The 22,465-nt window shown below is 35.6% G+C and overlaps 1 protein-coding gene across 5 annotated transcripts in view; it reads right to left on the reverse strand.

Annotated features, from left to right (window-relative positions):
* The window catches only part of ROBO2 (roundabout, axon guidance receptor, homolog 2 (Drosophila)), a 1,384,675-nt gene that overhangs the window by 41,126 nt on the left and 1,321,084 nt on the right, over positions 1-22,465 (reverse strand). For 4 of the 5 annotated variants that reach the window (XM_011932803.1, XM_011932804.1, XM_011932802.1 and 1 more), the window contains 4 exons: positions 17,829-18,011; positions 11,214-11,256; positions 9,640-9,767; positions 4,403-4,684 (listed from right to left, as the gene is read on the reverse strand). In XM_011932803.1, coding sequence (XP_011788193.1) covers positions 4,403-4,684; positions 9,640-9,767; positions 11,214-11,256; positions 17,829-18,011 — 636 coding nt within the window. Of the gene's footprint in view, positions 1-3,863; positions 3,990-4,402; positions 4,685-9,639; positions 9,768-11,213; positions 11,257-17,828; positions 18,012-22,465 lie in introns of all 5 variants that reach the window. The other variant, XM_011932800.1, reaches the window with a different exon arrangement.

The following is a 22,465-nucleotide window of genomic DNA, read 5'->3' on the forward strand; positions in this document are numbered from 1 at the left end:
TTCCTTAAAAGTGGACCACAGTTAGATGAGGAATGAGTACTTCTTGGAGCAGCATAACAAAGGACGTTTCAGGGGACATTATGTAACTTCTGTGACTCCCACCACAGCCTACAGCAGTATCTGCCAAAAATCTTACTGATCCTTCGGACTTCATCTTTCTGGAACCACAAGTTGTGAGCAAAAACTATTTGAAGCAGGGCTATTTAGCAATATATTATAGTATCACTAGAAGCCTACTTTTCTCCTTACTTCTACCAATTACTCATCTGCATCAGCCACATCGAACAGGGACACATTTGAGCGCCAGGAAGTGATGAAACTGTTAAACTAGATATATACTTTATTGCCAGTTATAAAATTGTGTGTGTTTTCCGCGTAGCATGTGCACCTTCGCACACATTTCGAAGAACATCCCTGCACACAAATTGCTTTCACCTTGACTTTTATTGTACTTGTTTGGTAAAATAAAAGATTTTAAGAGGAAGGAGAACAGATAGCCTTTGCTTAGAGGATAAGGTTTTGCATCTGGGTTTACAGACCAGCTTCCCACTTACTGGGTAAGTTACTCAATAGTTACTGCCTACATTTTCGCACATGTAAAACAGATACCGAGTTACTACTTCTGTGAGTTACTTTGAGAATTACAAGAGACAATGCATGTCAACTACTCAGAATGGACAGAACTTTCAATAAATGCCACTCATTTGTGTTCTTTCTTTCCCATATCCTCTATCTTAGAGCAAACCCAGCTCCTCTTATTTCTAAAGCTTTCTTTATTCGCAACTTTTCCAGGCCCCATGAGTATCCCACAAACAGCCTGACTCTCAGAATAAGAATAAACTTGCTTGAATATAAATCTGTAATGTTTGTCTTTAAGGTAGACGAACCTTAATCCTTTGTTTCCTGATGAGTCGGCAAAATTACAACACAGGAACCATTTCCTCTGTTGTTCTGAAGTATCAGAACTCTATTTCAATGATTAAAGGGGACTAGATTGGGCTACTTGTCTTCCACAGCTTTCTCTCTAGTTGCACCTCCTTTATTCCTTATTTATTTAAAAATATACAGCACCTTTCATTTTCCATAGTACTTTTAGAAATGTTAGGTGGTCACCACCAGAACTGAGTAACAGAAACAGACAAGTTCGTGCATCTCCGTTTTATCAATGAAGCAATTGAGGTGCATTCTGAGTGTCACGTGGTCCATATACACCCAGTAAAAGAAAAATCAGAATTCAGAGTGCAGCAGCTTTCTTTACTGGAAATTACTACTTCTAGAGCCCTGAATTCTGCTGAAGTCATTGTCCAAAGTTCAAGAAAGCCATTCATTACCTACTCTTCCAAACATATTTAAAAATGTATTTTGGAAACAGGGGCGATTCACAGAAGACGTGTGAGGGCTTTCTATCCAACAATCACTTTCTCTTCTTTTGGGGAACTTTCTGCTCTCTCATTAAGGGCAGTGCATGTAGGATTACAAATCAACACACCTGACTTCTTTTAGCCGTGAGCAGTGGTAGGTTCGCAGCATGGTGGAGAGCATACGACAGAACCAAATCCACTTACATTCTCTGAGATCTGAACCTTGAGTGAAGTAAGCCACAGTCTGTTGCTGTTACTTGCAAACAAAGAACCTTCAATCATTTTAAGGTGGGAATTGCCTATATTATCTTTTAAGGGAGTGTATTTTAATGACTAACATATATAAATTCTATATTTTGTGTATATATTAATATATATGTATATATATATACTTTTTTTTCCTTGAGACAGAGTCTCACTGTGTCACCCAGGTGGAGTGCAGTAGTGCAATCACATCCACTGCAGCCTCAACCTCTCAGGCTCAAGCATCCTTCTACCCCAGCCTCTCAAGTACCTAGGAATACAGTCAAGTGCCACCATGCTTGACTAATTTTTGTATTTTTTTTTAAGAGATGGGGTTTCACCATGTTGCCCAGGCTGGTGATTTTATATTTTTAATGGTTAGATTTTTAATGGAAGTGCTCAGAACTTATATTGAGTGTTTCAAAGAGGGTGACACACTCACTCAAATAATTCAGAAATGTCCACTTTTATCACTGTGATTATTTTAAATTGCTTACATTGCTATGCACAAATTAGGAAAATCTTATAATACCATATGACTAGCTCTCCACAGGGTGGCTTGATCTTAAATTTAAGTCTTAGGAAACACACCTGTGATTATAAGCATAAGACAAAACCCTAATATTAAACTCAATTGAGCTAAACTAAAAAGAGAATAATCACTTCACTCTCACCTACTAAAGAACGCTTTCTATCATCGATTTAAGTAATTTTGTATTCAAATGTAGATGAAGTAGTTAATATAATTCATAGATATATGTAAATGTCACTCAGGAGATTAATGGATTTGAAAAAGCACTAAGCACTATTGTGAATTGTGTTCTGCTTACAATCACTCAAAAGACAACTTTTACAACTTGGTGGTAGCAATCAACACATATAGAATACTTAAAGATTTTTAAAAGTCTTATGTAATCCATGGATTATAGTATATAGATTTATTTTTACATACTGCATGTGACTTTGCATATCTTTAATGAAATAAAAAGGAAGCCCAGGATAAATTACTTTTTAATTATTCAGAACAATTGTGAGACTTATTAAGAATAAATGGCAGTCTAAATGACATATAAGGTCATTACAAAAGTTCTCCTATATTATTAAACCCATCTAAATTCATAACAGATGTTTAAAATTTTCTGGATTCTATAATATAGCTAATTCTACCAACAGGCAAGAAGAGCAAATGACCCATTTTGAAGGGAAGAGGGAGCATTAACATTTTCAGACTGAAAGGGTTCCATCTCCTGAGGAAAAGTAATTTAGAAAATGTTACCCCTAATGATGTGAAAAGTTTAACTCTTTATGGCTTTGATGCCTGGTGGCCTGTGACATGCCATAATACACTATAGTCTTTTACAAATAACCTGTAATTAAAAAAATAAAACAAAATCTCAGTACAAACAAATAGCATATAGTTAATTCGAACAAATTAGACAAGTGGGGTCATGGAATAAATTAGAAATGCACAAAGTCATCAGCCATACAATGTAAATGTCATGGTTGAAAGTTAGAGTGTGTCTACTACAACCTCCTCATTTTAAAGGTAAGGATCTTTGGGCCAGGATAATTTCACACATAAGTCATTGCAATAGGTATATATTTTTGTCCAGTAAAGGTGTTTCTTTCTATTTGTGCTATATGATACCGACATTATAGATTGTCAGTTCATCTGATATATCTCACATACATATTAAAATGTATACCATAAAAGAATTATAAATATCAAAGATTGTATGATTTTTTGGAAATTAAATATTAATTTCCCCTATTAACTTTCTTGAACAGTGCAGTAGAATACCATTCAATAGATAACAAATCCTATTATATGGTATTTTGAAATCGTGTCCAAAAATAGGAGGTCACATCACTGATATACTAATATGATGAAGCACTCCAAAATCATTTTCATTTTAGTTGAATTCATCTTTTGGTATCTATAACATGGAATTGATTTTCATGTATGATCTTTGTAATCACAAAATTCTCTTTACTCTGTTCTTTAATGAATAGTATTTAGTAGAATGGCATAATTTTTCTTTAAATATATCCTCATAGAGTCAGTATATAAAAGGGGACAGTGATTTTTCTCTTCCCTTTTATCCCACCAAGGCATGATTTCATTAGCATAAACTGTTGCCATTTGACAGATAAATGCCTGACAGTGAGCTGTGATTCAGTATATCTTCATGGTTGTTAGGAACACAGGTCATATGCTGGTGACAAACAAATATTTCTCCTTACTGTGATGAGACCAACCTGAGAGACTGCCACTCCTTTCTGAGCTGTTGTGAGAGCTGGTGGTGCTGAAATCCTGAGACTGGTTGTGTGGCATTCTATTAGACAATCCCTCAGCCAATCGGTAGTCAGGAATGTAAAGTAAGGCTAAGGGTTAAAGGGCAGAGGTCATAGTGGCATCATGTGATTAGTTCACAGCACAAGCCCATGCAGAACATGCAGTTAGCAACTCAGAAGCAGATGTGGGAGAGTGGAGGAATGTTTTGTCTACCCTGTCCTAATGAAAGTAGAGATGGATTGTTGATCATTATGTTGAGAAAGAGCTAAAAGATGAAACCAATTGGCATTGGTGTGTGGTGGCGGTGGTGGCGGTGGTGGTGGTGGTGGTGGAGGTGGTGGTGGTAGGAATTATTCAAGTTACTGGAAACATGCCAATATCTTTTTTTAGTTTAGGTGGTAAACCTGGTAATGAATCACTAAGTCGAACAACAAATACTAATTTCTATCTCATGCACAAATGATATGAAAATAACTCCTCAGGAAACAAAAACCTGACTCACCGTTGTTACCTTTGTTCTGGTCAGGTAGAGAATAACCGAATCCCATCAGATCTGTTTTTTGCTGAATTGAGCTTTTCCACTGTGGATCAGGCAGATCAACAGCCAGTTCATGTATGCTGTTGGAATGCAAGATCTGTGTCGTGGCGTATGGGGTGGCCTGTGTTATCTGGCTGGAACTGTTGTAAGTGGTTTTGGTAGTGAAGTCAATGCTGCTATAAATGGCTCCATCTGAGAGCATTGTTGCTGTTTTATCCCCTTGGCCTGGAACTGGTGGCAGCACATCTGTGGTGCGGTGAACACAGGGAAATGAAACAGTTTAATGAGGCACCGGAAGCCCAAACAATCAGGACTGAAGATGAAAAATAAGTGTGTCACACTGCACGTTTGCATTTCAGCGGAGATGGGCTTCATGAGCCACTGAAGGGTAGATGATGTACAACCATCGCCAAGCTATCAGCCTCAGTGACAGGCAGGCCTACTGCTCGCCCTTCACGTCTCACTGCTTAAAACACCCTTCCCCCCGTTTTCTTTAACCATGAATGAGATGGTTGGCATACTTCACTACTGAAAAATGCTTTCAGTTGTTCACTCTGTTTTAGAGCCAAGGAAAGTGTTAGCACTTTACAGTAGCAATGATAGTGAATCCACAACCCACAGATGAAAAACGTCTCTTTATCCCAAGAGACGTGGACGACAACTGCTGAATATACGCTAACATTTCCAAAATTATACCCCACTGACTATCAAGCACATTTTTTGAAGTTATAACTTGCCACTTATTGGTGTGATTGCACTGCTCCAGAAATGGAGAATGCATTCTTTTTTCTTGAATAACAAAGGAAAATTTTCATGCATAAGTCATTTTCACAATATAGCAGAATTTAACTATAGAAAACGCAGTCTCCGTGATCGGTGACTTTAATTTATGCTATCAACTCCGAACTAGAGAATTACTGTTTCATGTTGTAATACAGCTAGAGTAAAATTAAACTTCAGGAACAACACTGAATATCAATCAGTCCATTTTTCATCCTGGTATGCTGAATTATTTCTACATGATGCTTTATAATTCAGAACCGCCGCCTCTCTCCTGAGCTCCTATTTCCCCTTTTTGGAAGAAAGATACCGAGTGAATCTAAAATAGAAATCACTAAATAACACTATTTTTAATCATGTAGAGTTAAAATGAATCTAATTATTATATAGTACATTTTAAAATAACCTATCTTCTGAAACCTTCATTTCATGGGACTTGAGGTCATGAAATCACTTCATTCTTTCATTATAGGACATTTTCAACTATCTTAAAACTTTTAGATTAGCTGACACTCAATAGTACCTGAAATAACAATTCTTATAGAAATATTACTTTTGCTTTTGAATTTCACCCAAGCTAAAAATTGTCTTCTTTAGCAACTGTAGAAAGAAATGTATACTGCATTTTGTACACTGCATAACTTAAATCTTTATGAAGGTTTTGAAGTTTGGAACTTGTTTTACAATTGAGTGGATATGTACTTAAGATATTGAAGTAAGTATCTTAAATGTATATCAGTGAAATTGTTAAACATATTTAAACTTATAATATTTCACCAGGTTGTATGAGCAAGTACCATTATTTTTGAATTTCAGAACTTCACAACTACTTTCTTGCCTTTCTTTCTTTGAGCTAGTTACTAATTACAAAATTTGATGTTAAGCGTACTGCATTCTCAAGTGTTAATATTATTTTTATTTCTCAAAACCTTTTAAGATGTAGTATATCCAAACTGGTGAAAATAGATCCTTCACTCTGGGTGGTTTTTCAGACTTTTGTTTCTGCCGCTTCCACCATGTCCTTCACTGATCAATATTAAGTGAATATACATGATTCCCCAACGTGGGCTCCAATTTGACACACTTTGAATTTAAAGTTCTCCAAAGCTTTAGATGTGGATTGCAAGCCATTTAAATGGCCAGCTTTTCAAATGACTGTGTGCTCAAATGTTAAACAATGAAGAAAAGTGGTCCAAGAATCTAATCCTACATAATATTGCTATACAACTAATGCTATGGCTCTGGAAATTGAATCTCTCCTCTCCCTGCTAGATAAAATTATAGTCAGCCTTTAAGTCTAAGTGCTTCTGTATTGATTTTTAGGCTGCACATTGTCTTCAAATATGATTTGATCATCCCTACATTTTCAAAAAATAAACTGAATTATATTCTAACATCGAAATATTGGACTGTTGCACATGAATATTTGGATGTTAAGGAGAGTCCTGTAATACCAGATGATTTGGAACTCTGGGCCGGGCTTCCTCCCAAAAGCCTAGACCGAAATAGGTGATGCCATCTTTAGCAGTTCTTTTTTCCATTTCCATTGATCACAGTCCCCACCTACCAATCCTTAATGTTTTAGACTGTCTGACTAGGGCTAGTTAACACTTGTGTTTGAAACCAATGAGTTATAGAAAGCCTTCCTCCACTTGGAATTGGTAATTCATTCTGTAGTTTTTCAGCACCTTGGTTATACTTGTACTCACATTTATTTCCTTTTGTTTTATATAATTATCTGTATGAATGACTGTCTCCTTCACTGCATCATAAAGTCACTTGAAGACAGGAGCATATGGGATTTATGTCTGCATTTTCATAATGGCTCACCCAGTGTTTTGAAGAGAGTAAGCACTTGCTGACTTGAATGATTAAATTTTTTATGGTTTGCTTTGATAAAATGTGGATTTATGCTATAATTAGTAACTTTATTATTCTAAGGACTATTTTTATTACATTCAAACATTTATTGTCATTTCATTCTTAAGGGAAAATGTCAGTATCCATCCTTATTCTTCCAAGTGAATATGGTTATATAGTCATACATGTGAATCCACCTTTACAACAGAAAGCAGAGTTTTCTACAACCAGATCTCAAATTATTTATCTTGAGAAATCTTAGTTTATTGATCCTTAACATGGAAATATGATTATCTATTTCATACATTACTATGCAAGTAAAATGAATTAAAATATACAAAAAAAATTTAACAGTATTTCTGGCACATAGTAAATGCTTAAAATGACTATCACATGGATAAGGGATACAGTCAGCCCTACAAAAATGTTGTCTTGGCCTTGCTGTTCATCTATGAGATATTTCACATTGTGAAAATGGAAGAAAAACCTTGCAAATCTCCAAGTGTACCTTTTTGTTAAATTTGACTGAGACATTTTAGATGTCAAGGTAGCCTGTGGAAACTGAAAATTCATTTTCTCCACCTGTAAGCATTTACTTCTTGATAAAACAGTAGCATGTCATATTATTTCAATAAGAATACAAGAGGTAAAAGAGGCAGTTATTCCTTGATTGATAGAAGCTGTGGGAACAGAATTCCTTTTGACAAAATCAGTCTACATAGCAGGGGAGGGACATTTTTGTTTCCTGATGAGCAGGTGCTCAGGCACAGAAACTACCCACGGCAAAGTGACAGCCTACAGTCGCTCACAGTCAGGTCACTTATAGGAGGAGGCCACTGCCAGAGTCTCTGGGCAAATGAGAGTCCTAAGTGGGGTGTGTTGGCTTACAGAAATGGAGGAGGAAGCTGAGGAGTCATATCACTTACTTTCCAGTCTCTCACTCCACTGATGCCTGGTCATTGATGGTATGCCAAGCTTTGTGCTAAATATATATATATATATTCCCCTTCTCATAGTTGGTACTGACAGAATGCAAAGTTATGCAATAACTAGTAGCTTCATTATTTGAAATGCAATTTTAAATATAGTCAAACATAGTGGTAATCCATTCTTAAAGAGAAAATGCTATGAATATTCTCCTCAGTTCTCAATCTGGTTATATACTTATGCATATGAAATCAACCCATCGAGGCTTATAAGCTCAGAAAAATTTAACAGAGCCCTGAGCCTCCTTCATTAATTCTAAAAGTCCTGAAATCTGACAGCGAATTCATACAGCTTTGCTTGGATCACAGCACTATTCTAATTAATCACTCTAATTTTCTACTGTTACTCCATTCTTCATCCAGCAGCAGGCTGGATGACTTAAAACAGTACTTGGATCCCAGCATTCTCCTGTTAAAAATCCATCAACGGCTTCTGATAACCCTCTGAACGAAGCCTAAACTCTTTATGTGACTTAAAAGGTCCTTTGTTAGCTATCCTTCTATGTTTCTTATCATTTCTGCTTCCTCGTACTTTATACTCAAGTCATTAGGAAATTCCTGCATTTCTCAAGTAGGTCAATGTCTCTTTTACTTCTGGAACTTAAAATAGAGCAATTTCTTTTCTACACAGTTTTTTTTTTTTTTCATACTTTTGACTCATTTTTAAGCTTGCTTCAGGTATCAACTTAAATAATACTCTGTTCATAGAGCTTTCTTACTCCCAATTGGTAGACATCCCATGTGGGGTTCTGGCAAGGCAGTTTAAGTATATTTAATGTCTGTATAATCTTCCACCAATGGAAAACTCATCTGAACCTGCCAAGCCACACTGAGATCAGAGAGCTCCCTACTCCTCTCATCATTCTCTAAACCAAGCTCTCTCGTATTGACTGGATGAAAAGGTGAAGGCAGGGGAAGGTGGTAGTTTTTTGCAGTAGATTACTTCTGTCTCCTTACAAACCCACAGGGAGAGGACTCTGGCACCAAATTTTGAAGGCTTTAGCATGCCATCTACCTAGTACTTTTTTGTCTTTTTTTTTTGGATACCAGTTATTAATTGCGGAACTACAGAAAAGTTCTCTCTCAACATGTTATATTGACTTAATTATCTATTTCTTACATGACATATTATATGAGGGCAAGGACCATCTTTTTTATATCAATATTAGATTCTATGGTCTACCATAGTGCCAAGTACACAGGAGATGCTCAATAAATACATGTTAAATGAGAAAGAGAAGGGAAACCTCTAGTCCAAAACCATAAGCCCTAGTTAGCAAAATAGTTTCTGAGTTCAGTAATCTTGTACTAGTAATCCTGCAAACAAATATATTATAAATATTTATCATCTTGGTTAGTAATAGCTTCCTTAAACGTTTGGTTTTACTCAAGGTAATAAAGACAAAATAGTTTTACATTAAAATATTTAGCAAATGTACAGGACTGTTGGTGCACATGTTTCATTAACTTTAATTATGAGAGTAAATATTCTCCGATATGTCTCTTTAAAAAAATCCAGGAAGGTCAAAAAAAGAGAGAGAACTCAAATAACGTTATTTATAAAACACAACTTACCTCCACGGCCAAAATTTCCAATATCATTTGGGCCACTATTACTATTATTTACTGGCAAGCTTGTGGCTGGCCAAGAATCAGCAAGCCATGGATAGCTGGGATCACCAGCATTTAGAAGACCTGGACGGCTAAAACAGAGATGACAAGAAAATCGATACATGGAGCTCAATGCAAGATTTTGACACCCATCTCATGCAATATAAAGGGTTAAGAAATTGAAGCTATGAATTGACTTCAAATTAATATATGCAGACTCCCTAAATTAAATAACTCCAGCAATTCATTAAGGCTATACATAGATTAACAGTGGACACAGGGAGTCCTTGCTCGGGATTCTGTTCATGTCCAAATGAATTCAGGTGTCTGCCCTGAAACTGGCAGGAATCAGTAACATACTAGGATTCCAAAACAAGGTTTGACGATAAATTGGCACCTCAAGGGAACAACTGCTCAAAGTGACTTCTCTGTGTCAGCCATTTCTACAACTCTGGGCTATTCCTTCCTCAATTCCTGCAGCTCCCTTATGTGTCTGTCCCCTCTAGGCTGTAACCCTTGTTATGACCCTTCACGCTTGATTTGGAGGCGAGGAACAAGGAACTTAGCGAAATTAATGAACAGTATTTATACTCTCCATCAATAGCACATTTCCAAGTTCTAAACTGCAAAATATCAAGGGCATATTAAGGGGTTTTTTTTTTTTTTAAGGTAATAAAAGATACACTGTGATCTGAGCCAGCATGTGCATATAGTCTATGAGGAAAATTTCCTTTACGTCATATTTAATAAAGAACTCCCTTCTTTAATATAAAAGATGGGATTCTGATTCCTTTCCAGATTACTAGCATATTTACACAGAAATAGAACATCTATAATCATTACACTTTTCTTTTGATAGACCCCTTCTGGTACAATCCCTAAGAGAAACATGTGTTCCTATGGAAACTGCAATAAGAAGACCCGACTGCTTTCTTGCTACATCCACAAGCTCTCATTAGACTTAATCTCTTTTTGCTAAAATATTGATTACATGGGAGATTGGAAGTTATTACCAGAGCCTAATTACAATCTCCATATTGGCAAAGGGAAAATAGATGAGGATATATGAGTTTGTTATCAGCTTTTATCAATTTCAATTGAGTATCCAAAGTTGTGGAATCCAGTCCTATCAATCTATGGCCTATTCATCATCCATGAATCATTTACTTTGTGATCGATTATGTGTAATTGTTCACTCACAGCAATTTAGTGAGAGCCAATAAGGAGTCTTAAACAACAGCAACTTCATTTGCTAATGTCTAATTAATGCAATAAACACCCTGCTAACAAATGAACACATTCCATGTGATATTTACTACTAATTTCTTCAGGGGCATCTGGGAGATATGAAACATCTGGACCTGATTCCTCTAAAGTGCACAACAGATAGATCATTAAACTTTGTGCTAAGCCATTTAATTCCTCCCAGAATTCTCAGACTTTTAAATGATCATTTATTACAATAATAGCCTCTTACTATAGTGTTTCCCAATCCTGATTTAAAAAATAATACGAATGAAACAATCTCCTTAGCATACCTTCCATTGGTCATTAGTCCTCCATCTCCTCTTTGAAACGTAACTATAAAAAAAGAAAAAAAAGGAAGACATGCACGCACAAGTAGTCAATATTAATTACAATTAATAACAACTACATATTGGCCCTTAGTTTAGAGCCTCTGGGAATTTTAACAAAATATAATTAACATAATTGTACAGAGAATAACAGTGGTTTGGCCCAAGGCAAAACTATCATTTGCTCGAATTTTAATAGGACATTTCAAAATTCTTTAAGCCAAATCCAAGGTTAAGTTAAAGAACCAATTCATATTTAAATGTCAAACCTGTTACAATTAGTACATATAGTGATATTGCAAGATCATTGTAACATTATTGTGAATTTATCAAATCAAGATTTTTAATTTTAAAGCAAAGGTGTCCTAATTAGAAGGCATAAGGCAAAACACTCATAATAGAAATTGAAGCAGGGAAGTTCCAACATGTTACGTCCTTCTAATGAAACAAGAAAAACAAATACTTATTGACTACAGATTTTTCACCATCACAAATCCTTTTATGACCCTCATAAACAGTGATAATTACAACAGACATGAACTATAATTAATAGAGAATAACATGCTCACAAAAATGAATTTTTCAAATAATTGATACTGAATATATTCCTAATTGTATGTAGTGATCAGAAAAGTTGAATCCTCCATATAACTATGGAACTTATTAGCAACACCAGTAAGCATCCACCAGAGCCACAGCCAGTGAATCCAGTGAATCCACTCTCTCCAGTCGATAGTTTCAAGTCTACAAAGCCAACAACATGAAAGTGGATTTTAACGACTGGTCAAAGAATGTTGTTACCAGTTCAGGTCTGTCATCCCTTGTCCAAACCTCTGCAGCCAAAGGTATTTGGACTCCAACATGATTCAGAATTGAGAAAGGTAATATACTCTGCATGTTACAAAGAGGTTCTAAAACAGTAAACTGTATTCAAAGTTATTTAGTTTTTCTGCAGTGGAATGTGAACATCCATTATTAGTAGGATAAAGTCTACAAATAGCCTCACATTAGTTTGGATCAAATTTTGCCATTACATTATGGCAAACTATAAAATTATTTTTAAAAAGAAATGTGGTGTTTAGAAGTGTACAGCTTGCAAAAGTGCAATGAACCTGCAATTCTGACCAAAATTAACGTGGATTGGCTAAACCAATCACTGAGGATGAAGGGAAAAAAATACCATTTTCACTGCTGTGCACCAGTTAAACCCTATCTTTGGAAGGCGTTGATTATATTTACTATGATTTTTTTAAATGTGGTAAGTACAGGGGAAAATAAATGAAATTTAATTAGTTGATTCATAGTTGTAAGTAAATAGAGGATATATTGTCACTTAATATATACACATAGTGAATACTTCTTAATTTGAATAACTCTCCATAACTCTTCTGTTCTCAAGTTTAGGCTATCAGATATGGTGATGACTCTTTAAATTTTACAAATTCCCAAATGAAGTCCCTCCTTTAAGGTTATCTACTGATATTATCTCTTATGATATCAGAACCAGGTAATATGATTATAAACTCCAAGAGTCTTCATGGGACAGTAAAGCATATCAGGGCTCTCAGGAACTTCTTATTGGTACCTGAAATATACTGCCTTATCAGTTTTACATGTAATATCTCAAACGCATTGCAAAACAATCCTGACATAACCTTTGCATCTGCTCAGCACTGGCTATAGGCACATGCTCAGAGAAGATGAAAGAATACAAATGCGAAAGGCTCACTGAAGTGCGCGGAATCAGGAATCAGCAGTGCATCTGTCCCACATTGTGCCCCTTTAATAACTGCTTTTAACAAAAAAGAATTAATCCAAAATAATTAATGCAAAAAATTGAGCACTGGAGATATTAAATAAATGCCTGATTAGTACACACGCAATGTGAAAACAGTATAGCTAATTAGCCTTCCATCTGATGTGACTTTCTAGTTTGTGGTTTTTTCTTAATGGACTATCAAGTGATTGTTTTAGTCTGTTGAAAGAGAGTTAAGATAATGGTGTGACTATTATTGTGAATATGCAAATAAGCAGATGCTCATGGGCTACACCTCAGAATGTGCTGTTTAAGAGATATGTGAGAAGCTAAATTGTTTTCCCTAATTTAGATGCTCTTTTGTCCCATTCAAACTTTCTGTTACTGCCAGAGCAAGACATAATATTAGAGGAAAGGAGGACACCAGACGCAGAGGTACAAACACTGAGTTGTACTTAACTTTAATACACGAACCAGTGGCAAATTCTTCAGGACATGTAAAGTTGAAAGTATTATAATAGAACACTGAAAACCTTATAAAAAATATATCATGAGGCTGGGCGCGGTGGCTCACGTTTGTAATCCCACCACTTTGGGAGGCCCAAGGGGTTGGATCACGAGGTCAGGAGTTCAAGACCAGCCTAGCCAAGACAGTGAAACCCCGTCTCTACTAAGAATACAAAAATTAGCCGGGCACGGTGGCAAGTGCCTGTAATCCCAGCTATTCGGGAGGCTGAGGTGGGAGAATTGCTTGAACTCTGGGGGCGGAGGTTGCAGTGAGCTGAGATCATGCCAGTGCACTCCAGCCTGGGCGACAGAGTGAGACTCTGTCTCAGGAAAGAAAAAAGATATATATACACATATATACACATAATGCATTAAAGTTAATTTGCAAACTTGTTAGCGTATGAACACTATAGTACATATGGCCGATATCTGGCAATTGAAAATTAAATGTCGTGAGCAAAATAATTTAAATTTAAAAATATTTCATATTAAGCATTTGGGACAATCTATTTTCTGTTTCTGTTCCCATCACCATTAAAATATGGTTTTCAAATTATTCTAGACTGCCAATAGGGTGTCAAAATATTCTGAAAAGACATTTATCTCTGTATCTCTGCATATTAACGACACAAGGCAAAACTTCACACTACATTATGTAAGTATTTGATGACCTTAAAAAGGTTCATATAATTTAGTACAAAATCTAAATTTCCATTTTGTATTATTTCTGTCAGAATTTTTTTTAAAACCCTTCTCTTAATGGGTTGTTTAGTTGTGTTTTTAAAGAAGAGAAAAAAAGGGAACACTTTTTCAAGTTTCATTTTTTACTTTATGCTGCAAAACTTTTAGATTGATTCTATTCTGAAAAGTAGATCTAAAGTAACTAACTTCTCTTAGATCATGAGGTTTAGGGCAGATTACAAATAACTATGAACAATGAGAACTCCTCAAAGGCAAATCATATCTGGCGTTCTGACCAGTGTTTTGTGTGCGCGCAGAAAGACGAACATACAAATAAAACACCACAGCAAACTGAAAGCTATTTTGAGGTGGTTCTCATTTCGAAGAAGTGTTTGCCTTGAAGCTGTAAGAAGGGTTGGGTGTGGTCAGACAATCTTGTTCTCATCGCAGTGTTGATAATCACAGAGCAGTAACTTAGTGCTTATTAGAGATACATACGGAATAACTATGACTCTCAATCAGAAGTCTCTGCGAGCATCCAAAAATTAAGAACTTTCAAGGAGTTACATACGGAATATTTTAGCTTACACTAACTGAACAGTGCTTAGGTTTCCAAAAAGTTCTGCAGACACCACAATCTAAATGTTTTTGAAAACATTTTGAATTTCTTGCAATTGCTGCAACACATATAAGGTAGAGAGATTTTGCAAGGTTATAGCATCCAAAAAATAACTCTAATATGACCTCACAGAATTAATCCTAACCTCATGCCTGCTACAACTGGGGTAGAAGAGGAGAAAACATAACTGTGGTAAATTGACATTTTGAGTGAGGAAGCTTTCAGAGTGCCTGTCTTTAGTAGGTCACATTTTCCTACTCCAAATGGAAACTTCACTGTTGCAGCCAAGCCTCACTCCCTTTCCCAATAAGCTATTTCTCACATATGAATGTAGATTAATCCTTTTTTAATAAGCACTAACTCAGCCCAGATAATCAGAGTATAAAAAATCCATCAAATCTTTTAAGTGCCTTGGATGGTTTTGTCCAGTAATTTATATTTCACTGACGATTTTAAGACCTATATGTGAAGTGTTTAGCATTTCACATAATTTGTTCACTCGCATTAAATTGTTTGTATTTACTGAGCTTCATAAAATCTGTTATCTTCAGAGTCAGCCATCTATCAGTTAAGTATAAAACTTCTGAAAGGCTTCTCTCTGGCTTGGCCTTAATCCAAAATGCCTGAAGGGCATAGCACCTTCTGAGTTAGCAGTTCTTCTACAAGCAGATGAGTATCAATAACAATAAAAAATTGTAATAGGAAATGCACTATTCTTGTCAAGCTCAATGATCAACATCTATTTTCAAATTAAGTGCATAGGTTGTGCAAAGAATTGCTGTTTTTTTTTTTTTTTTTTTTTTTTGAGACGGAGTCTCGCTCTGTCGCCCGGACTGGAGTGCAGTGGCCGGATCTCAGCTCACTGCAAGCTCCGCCTCCCGGGTTCCCGCCATTCTCCTGCCTCAGCCTCCCTAGTAGCTGGGACCACAGGCGCCGCCACCTCGCCCGGCTAGCTTTTTGTATTTTTTAGTAGAGACGGGGTTTCACGGTGTTAGCCAGGATGGTCTCGATCTCCTGACCTCGTGATCCGCCCGTCTCGGCCTCCCAAAGTGCTGGGATTACAGGCTTGAGCCACCGCGCCCGGCCAAGAATTGCTGTTAAAAAAAAGAAGAAAAGTCTCTCTGGTGTAATTTTACTAACAGTATAAACTTACTACCTATGAGAGATATTTTATTTCTAACGAGTGAGTGAATGAAGAAATACAGAAGATAAAAATGCAACACTCCAAATGTGAATATATTAGAACTTTGCACTGAACTGACCAGCATAGTCAATTTTTTATTATCATTGCTAACGTCAAGCAAAGGGATAAACACCAAATAGTCCATGAATTAAATCAGTTCTTCCTTATATTTCGTATGATTTGTACAAGTGTATCACAGAGATGTAATATAACATGGTGGCTGATTAAACAGAAAGGTTGATGGGCAATACCTTCAGCGATGAAGGCAGAGAACTGGACTGCATAACAAGAAGGCACATTAAAGTATCATTAATTTTCCAGACTTTGACACTCAGCAGTTACTGCCTAGCACCCCTTTCTGCAAAGAATCCCTCACTATTGAAGTGATACAGCACTTGGGTGACAAATTATGAGGAAGCAGAGAGGCAGCAACCAATGAGAAATGAGAATGGCAGGATGATGGCATGTCACCACACATGGAAGCCTCTTGTCAATGGATATGCTGTACTAGTTTCTCTAGTCCTGGAAATGTATTCTATCAAGTAACTAATACATTTTATCTTCATAAGATATAGACACAAGCTACAATGCTATAATCAAATGATCATAAACATATAAATGCATCAAATAACAAGCGAGGCAACCAAGTCAGTGCTATACTCAGCATTTTGCACTATTTCCACATTCTCAGCAGTTTAGGAGCCCACAAGCCACAGCATCTTAAAAGCTTAATAACCAAGGACGCCTCTGTCAAAATCAGTTACTAAGACATTTATGCTTCCTACCAAAGTTAATATTAGAAATAGAAGATTGAATGCAATGTCTCAAAAACTTCTTACATATTTGTAAAATCATGTCCAATTAAAATTGGTCCCTTGTGAATTCTAGAAAGTGTGAAATGGTGTGAGATATTTCTTATTGTTGTTGGAGAAAATATTGAAAATAAACACTTAAAATTGTAATTGAACATCTCTTCAGTATTGAGTTAATTCTGTCAATCACTGACTTCACAATTTTGTGTCTCCTCTCTCTTCTCTCTCTACCATGGAGATATTTTGAAGGCCACGATATAGGACACCCTTGAAACTCTGTCCTGGATTCTAAGAAGAAAACATTGTTGTGAATATGCAGACCATCTAGGGTCTTCTTTTTATTGTTCTGCTTCAGCTTCTTTCTCTTTTTCTTCATTTTCCTTTTCTTTTAAAATACTGCTTGTTTGCATTGTGATAAGAGTCTATTTAAGTGAACAGTAAATCACTTAATTCATGCCTCATCAGTCTTATCAATTCTGGTGAGATTTTTGCTTGTCGGTATTTTTCACGAGGGACATTTCCTATTGTAATCTGCATCCTGACATACTAAAAGCTATATTTCAAAATGTTCTTCTTTCCTGAACATTTAAGTAATGCTCATGCATAAATCCACTTCTCAAACATGGCTTCATAGTATGTAACACATTGTGTATGTGTGTGTGTGTGTGTGTGTGTGTGTGTCCGTGTGTGTGTGTGTGTGTGTGTGTGTCCGTGTGTGTGTGTGTGTGTGTGAGTTTATGATTTCAAAGAACTAGTTGAGAAAAACAGTTAAGCATTTTTATCAGTCTGTGCTCTTGTTATGCTTCACCGGAGCTACAAGCAGAATGATTTTGCCTCATGGTTATAAAGTGATATGGTCAAGAGCAATGCATTAAAGCATGTTGAGTGTAATTGCATTTTACAGTGCAGGTTTCTAAAATAAGCCAAAATCACTCATTTGTTATTCCTTTCTGCTCCTTCCATTCATTTCATCAGATTCCTACAGATTAAGAGATTTTCTTAGCTGGAAATAGTCACTTACCAGCATAATTACTGAGTCCCTTCCTCTTCTTTCTTCTCCAATACAACCATATGCTAAAACCCATCAAAATTACCCAGCAGGCACCACCAATACCAGCAATAAAGGCGGGTTGCTTCACCACGTCAGTGATTTGTTCAGTTATGCTGTTATTGTTTTCAGTAATGACAACTTCATTGCGTCTCCCTGCGGAAAAACAATAGTATTAGTATATATTCAAACAAAAATAAGTACAGGAATACAAACACGGTGCATCAAAAATGAAGAAAAATTATTTGAAGGCAGGAAATACTTGTTTTGTGTTGAGTCTATAACAAGTATTGATAAGCATAGTTGATAATTTTCAAAAGAAGAATCAAATCATGAGTTTGAAAATATGATTAAGAACACTGACCTCTTGTGTTGTGGTTTGCTATGGATGGATTCACAACCACATATTGATTTATCACCTTATAAATTATAAAAATAGTACTAGGAGTTGAATTAATAACTTATCTTGAATTACATAGTATTTTTAAATATAGTTTTCATTTTTAAGACAGCAATGACAACTTTTAACATGGGGTGTTTGCAAATTGCCTTTCTGCTGAGGCACTGTCCATATTCAAATGTTTGTACCTCACAAGAACATGTCACTTAATGTTAACCTTAACATTCTACCAAAGAGCTTATTTTGAGCAAATATCCTTTAATTTTCTGGAGAGTATTAAAACTACTATACAAAACAATGACAATTACGTAAACAGCCTTCACAGAGATCAGCATGCATAATTAAAATATGAAAAGATGAAACTCATATATTCCCTTAAAGTATCTGAAACTAATTTGAGAATCCATTTGAAAGCCAAATTTAAAGAACAACTTAAAAATTAACTTTGAGGTCTCCATAACTGAGAAATACATTTAAATCTGGACTCAGATTATTCTAGAACTAGTCATGTTTGGAAAATTTAGACCTCTCAGATAATTAAGAAAATCTCAGTCTACATTTTAAATCGGTCTTAAATCATAAGATTTATGGGCTTATTTAGCAGATTAAGAAATGTAGACGCTGGGAATTAAGTGATTTCTAATGTCAATATGATGCCTAATTAGTGACTAATCAAAGACTTTTAAAAGGCAAGTGGTAAGCAAAATATAAATGGCACATTTCAGCATACGACATCAAAGGAATGTGTGGGATTTTCCCTGTTTTAGTTATAGCACTGTAATATATTAAAAAAGATCATGGTCTTTGAAGTCATAATTTTGATGAAACAACTCTGCCACTTACTACCAAGTAAGCAGTAAGCTTATATAGCACACTTAATCTTCTAGAGCCCGTGTCAATTGGTTGGCACCAGTATTGTCTACTTCATATATTTTGGGAGGACTGAAGTGGAGGCTAATATGAAGACAGTAGTTTTTGACTCAAAATTATGACCCATGTAAGTTTAAGGGCTGCTTTAAGGACTTCTCAGTCAACCTCAGTGACATGAATGATAAATTATCTAGATTTGAGAATCCTGCAAATCTCAATTCACTTGTTTACCTCACTGCTCCTCCTTTCTTCCAAGGCAGAAAATTAGCCTACATTTCCTAGCATCTTTTGCAGTAGAGTTCAAAAAAGTAACTGAGCATTAGCCAGTGGTAACTAGGAACAAAATGTGCACATGACCCTCCAGGCCTGATCCCTAACGCTGCCTTGACTTGAAACTCTATTCCCTCATTGGTTGGACAGAAACAGGGGATCTGTTGGAGGATGTTAAGCTTCTAAGAAATGGTAGAGCTATGGTTTGAAAGACCCAAAACCCCTGAATAATGATATGGAGTAGAAACTCCATTTCCCATTCTGCTGATCCATATTGGTCTGAGCTGTGAATTAGAAATAAAATTTTATTTTGTTAATCTTTTCAAAATACAGGCTTTTTTTAAAATCATAGCTGTTAGCATTTCCTTACACATAATCCATTCCTGAAAGGTCTTTTGATTAAATTTCAGATTTAAATACCAACGTCACTTATGTAGTAAATCTGGCTCATTTGCCCACTATGTCTGCCTTTAATTATTATACATGTAAACATAGTCAAAACTGTATTTAAAATGAGCTCATATTTTCCATATAAGACATACACCTATCTGGTGATTTCCTTAACTATTAGGAATTATCAGAAAGAAAACAAATACCTTATTGAACAGAGAAAAGAAAATTTGGCCTTCATTTTTGTAAACAGTCCACAATATATCATATTTAGTAAGGTGCAATATTTATGTTACTCAAGGTGTATTGCTATTTTTTATGCTGCTGGTATTTTTGAAACAATGTTGTCAGTTGGACTAATTAGAGCATAGACAAGGGATGTGTGTGACCTGTAACGCTCCATTGTTCTTGCAGACAAAAAATATAATGAAATATAATGTCTTCCTCCCATTGGAGAGTAATGAAGAACAAAACTAATTTGTTGGACTAAAAACTAATTAGATACATCAGATTTGATTGTACCTATTACTGTGAAAGTTTGCAGCTGTTCCACATATTATAACCAACTATGTAATGTAAGCGTGAAAAGCCAAATGATCAGAGAAGCAATAACTATATTATTAAGCAAAATAACTAAAATTCTTAAGTCGATGTAAATTGGTTATATGACACATGGCTTAATGGATATATATCTGAATGTATTTGATTGCATTTTTGTGTCTGTAAATGCAGTGATACAGAATTATGGACACTTTGATGTAAAAGTCATTATATCATAGGAAACTGCACAGAAAAGAACAATACCAATGTGAAGCCAGTGTAAGGCAGTGTTTCACATTTTTACAATGTTTTAATTAATGGTCCCTTAATGGAACTTTCTGGAAGGAATGCTAAACTGAGAAGGAATAGATGAAACACTACATAGTCTGGCATAGTACAAATCTAAAATTCTCAACCATAAATTACATCAAATGCCAATACATGATTTAATTAAAACAAAGGGGAAATGTGGTACAGTTTGAGTCACTTCAAGTGCCATTTCCAGTTCTGAATAGACAATGGGAAAGTGTAAATTGAAACAGAAAAGAAGATTAGCCATCACTAAATCACTTTTCAACTAAGGAATAACAGTTGTGTAGATAAGGGCATCAGACAAGATGTTAAGGCAGATACGCAGGAGTAATTAAGGAAACAATTAGAAGGCTTCTCAGTACAAGTGTAGATATTAAAAAGAAATAAATTCTCAAGAACAAATAGCCTTTTCTAGGTTGAATTGTGATTTGTGTGTGTGTGTGTGTGTGTGTGTACACAAAAAATAGAATTTCTATAATTCTATTTTATAATTACATTTTTAGTATAGCATATTTTAACTATTTGAATAAAAGATAGAAATATTACTTTCTAGATTACTTTTATCTCATAGAAAAATCTGAAAACACTTGTACGAAACGCTAAATAGCAAATTAAAAGGTACTCATTACCCATCTGAAGACTCAGACTTTTATAAATGATAGGAAAATTAAGTGAAATTTTCTACTTAATTTAAAATAATCATTAACTTTATTAAGTTACAGCTCAGTTCAGAGTATAACTGTGATAGTCATGACATGAGCTTAGTTATACTGTATGCTTGTAATTTTTTACTTCCCTACAAGGAAATAAATCCCCCAAATATCTGGCAGATAGTCACTAGGAAGAAAAAGAATCAAGAAAGCTTTACTTGAGAATGGTATTTATAGCATGGTACTGGTACCAAAACAGAGATATAGACCAACGGAACAGAACAGAGCCCTCAGAAATAACACTACACATCTATAACCATCTGATCTTTGACAAACCTGACAAAAACAAGAAATGGGGAAAGGATTCCCTATTTAATAAATGCTGCTGGGAAAACTGACTAGCCATAAGTAGAAAGCTGAAACTAGATGCCTTCCTTACACCTTATACAAAAATTAATTCAAGATGGATTAGAGACTTAAATGTTAGACCTAAAACCATAAAAACCCAGGCAATACCATTCAGGCACGAGCAAAGACTTCATGTCTAAAACACGAAAAGCAATGGCAACAAAAGCCAAAATTGACAAATGGGATATAATTAAACTAAAGCACAGCAAAAGAAACTACCATCAGAGTGAACAGGCAACCTACAGAATGGGAGAACATTTTTGCAGTCTACCCATCTGACAAAGGGTTAATATCCAGAATCGACAAAGAACTTAAACAAATTTACAAGAAAAAAACAAACTACTCCATCAAAAAATGGGCAAAGGATATGAACAGACAATTCTCAAAAGACATTTATGCAGTCAACAGACACATGAAAAAATGCTCATCATCACTTGCCATCAGAGAAATGAAAATCAAAACCACAATGAGATACCATCTCACACCAGTTAGAATGGCGATCATTAAAAAGTCAGGAATCAACAGGTGCTGGAGAGGATGTGGAGAAATAGGAACACTTTTGCACTGTTGGTGGGACTATAAACTAGTTCAACCATTGTGGAAGACAGTGTGGCGATTCCTCAAGGATCTAGAACTAGAAATAGCATTTGAACTAGAAATAGCATTTGACCCAGCCATCCCATTACTGGGTATATACCCAAAGGATTGTAAATCATGCTGCTATAAAGATACATGCACACGTATGTTTACTGCAGCACTATTCACAATAG

This window comes from Colobus angolensis, unplaced genomic scaffold (assembly GCF_000951035.1).
Source record: "Colobus angolensis palliatus isolate OR3802 unplaced genomic scaffold, Cang.pa_1.0 Scaffold98, whole genome shotgun sequence".
NCBI classification, from domain to species: Eukaryota; Metazoa; Chordata; class Mammalia; order Primates; family Cercopithecidae; genus Colobus; species Colobus angolensis.